The 2,491-nt window shown below is 36.0% G+C and overlaps 1 protein-coding gene across 1 annotated transcript; it reads right to left on the reverse strand.

Moving 5' to 3' along the window:
• Positions 1-206: 206 nt before the first annotated feature.
• Positions 207-1,763, reverse strand: LOC143246167 (adult-specific rigid cuticular protein 15.7-like). The gene is made up of 3 exons (XM_076492378.1): positions 1,605-1,763; positions 1,076-1,168; positions 207-818 (listed from the first exon to the last, which is right to left on the reverse strand). Exons 1-3 carry the CDS (start codon positions 1,614-1,616, stop codon positions 441-443), a joined length of 483 nt encoding a protein of 160 aa, XP_076348493.1. The 5' UTR covers positions 1,617-1,763; the 3' UTR covers positions 207-440.
• Between the last annotated feature and the right edge of the window lie 728 nt (positions 1,764-2,491).

The following is a 2,491-nucleotide window of genomic DNA, read 5'->3' on the forward strand; positions in this document are numbered from 1 at the left end:
TAAGTTGTATTAAATCGAGTCATTAGGTGTAATTATTCAGCTGGTTCACAGCTCCACTTTCAATGGCACTTTTATTCTCGAAAATGCTATGTTGAAAAACACGCGAAAAGTATTTGATACTAGTTCTTCTGTACCAACCAAATAAGATTTAACACATAAATACAAACTATACAGGCAGTTGTGAGTACATACAAAATTTCCCTCGGTGGACAGAACGATACAGTTCTGTCTCACACGCTATCATTTTCAGCATACTGCAATAAGTTAAGACTTTTGTGTAAATAAAGATACGATACCAATACTCGGGAAGAATTCGGGTTTAGATAGTCGAGAATTTGAAGCTCAGAATGTTAGTAGCCGAAACAGAATATTCTTTAAGATAATTCATATGTGTGTACATTGATATATCTTAATGAAAGGACTAAAATACGTATGTGCATTTAATGATACTTCAGGAATCCAGTTCCATACACAGGAGCCCTATGGATACCAGCGGCGTGAACAGGGTTTCCATATGCATAGGCTGCAGCAACATGAGCCTTCACTACAGCAGGTCCGTGAGCGACAACATCTGGTTGGCTGGAGGCCACAACGGCTGCAGCTGGAGCACTAGCGGCGGTTCCTGGTTCGTTGGTCTTTATCACAGCACGAAAACCGGCACCATCAGCAATGTACTCAACTCTGCGGGCACGACCGTCAATGTCAGTCAGACTGTAGGCTCCACGTTTGTTTTCGTATCCGTCTCCAGCCTCCCAACGGCCATTGGTGGCCCCGAGTGGGTCAACAATGTCGTAGTTGAAAGCGTAGTTACCAAAGTCCTGTGATATTTTAAATTGTATTTAAAAAAATTTAGAAGCAATCGATAAACATTTGCCTTCATTAATTTTCATTCGAATCGAGTTAAATCAATTAGCTATCCTAAAATTTCATGTGTGCTTATACTAAACATTGGTGGGTAAATATGTTATGTAATTCAACTTATTACTTTTAGCTGAAAATCATTCGTTAAATATATTGTTATTACTCTTTATGGCAAAAAATACGTCACTTTATAGGATAATAAAATATTACTTACATCCTGGCGGCGAGAACTGACACTAGAACCGCCTACTGAACCATGATACAGACCACCACGGACGACAACTAGCAAGGCGAAAAATGTGGCAATCTGAAGAATAAATCCATTAAAACATAAAAATATTACGTAAAAAGCTATATGTATTTACACACGTAATCTTATGAATAAATACAATAATGAGAAACTGTTATCATCTGTTTTGTTTGCTTTAAAAGCTCTGAAAATGGAGCGACTGTCTAGTAATACAAGCAAATGATCGAAAGATAATCAAACAATTTTATTAAAAACTAAAAAATCAGAATTCCAAGTTTTATTATGTTTATTATATTTATATTTTTATTCTTATCCTATGCCAGGTATAAAACACATTCAACAATAGAGTTATGCGAGATACTTCGTGAACAATAATGTTATGTATATCCAGTGTTCAATATGAATAATACACCAAACTTAGCTAATACGTTAGTTCACGGGCTTGTAATTTATTATAACTAATAATTGTCAACGTGAAAATACAGTTCCTTACCTTAACGATCATGTTGCTGCTGTCGTGTTTTGTGGACCACTTGGACTGTTCCTCAGTTTTGTCTACTTTTATACATGTGGTGGTGTTATCACGATCCAGTAAAATCAGTGATCGCGAGACATTCTGAATTTAAAAAGTCAATCTGGAACACCGAGAAAAAAAAGCAACACACACAAAGTCGAATGTGAAGCACTGTGTTGTTCATTACAAAAATCAAGGTTATTCCTTTCTTGGTGCGCATGGCAAGGTGTAAACATGTGTTCTGAAGACATCTGTGGACTATTCATTTTCTGTAGAATTCTTGTAGGATTTAAAACCACGTGGAAATGAAAATAGGATTTCACAGTAGCTTGTTTTCAAGATTTCGAATCAAAGCTACACGTGATTACGTACGATTATATGCACAAAGCCGTCCTGAGTTTCGAAGTCAAAAGAAAGCCAGCCATTCAACATCATCTAAAGTAATTTCTTGAATTATTATTTGCTGATTTAATAGCTGTATTTAACTGTCACTCTTATAATCTACCCACGGTTCCAAAGTGCTAAAAATGCTTTAATCTTGCTAATAATTGCTTGCTGTTAAACACAGAACTACACACTGGGCTATCTATTTTATGTCCATCGTGGGCATCGAAACTAGATATTTAGTGCTATAAGGTCTTAGACGTGCTGCCAAGCCACCAAGGTCGGGAGGCAATTCTTTAAATAAGCTATGAACAACATTTTTGTTATCAATGAAAACGTACAATATTTTTACATGTCAGCTTCATGTAGTTATGGTAAATCACTGCAGTTTATACACAATTTTTAATTACTATTTTTGGTGTATATTTCAAGATCTTCTTGTATTCCAAGTGCTGCGCAGTTACATTATCGACATTCTGACG

This window comes from Tachypleus tridentatus, chromosome 3, assembly GCF_004210375.1.
Source record: "Tachypleus tridentatus isolate NWPU-2018 chromosome 3, ASM421037v1, whole genome shotgun sequence".
Taxonomy (NCBI): domain Eukaryota; kingdom Metazoa; phylum Arthropoda; class Merostomata; order Xiphosura; family Limulidae; genus Tachypleus; species Tachypleus tridentatus.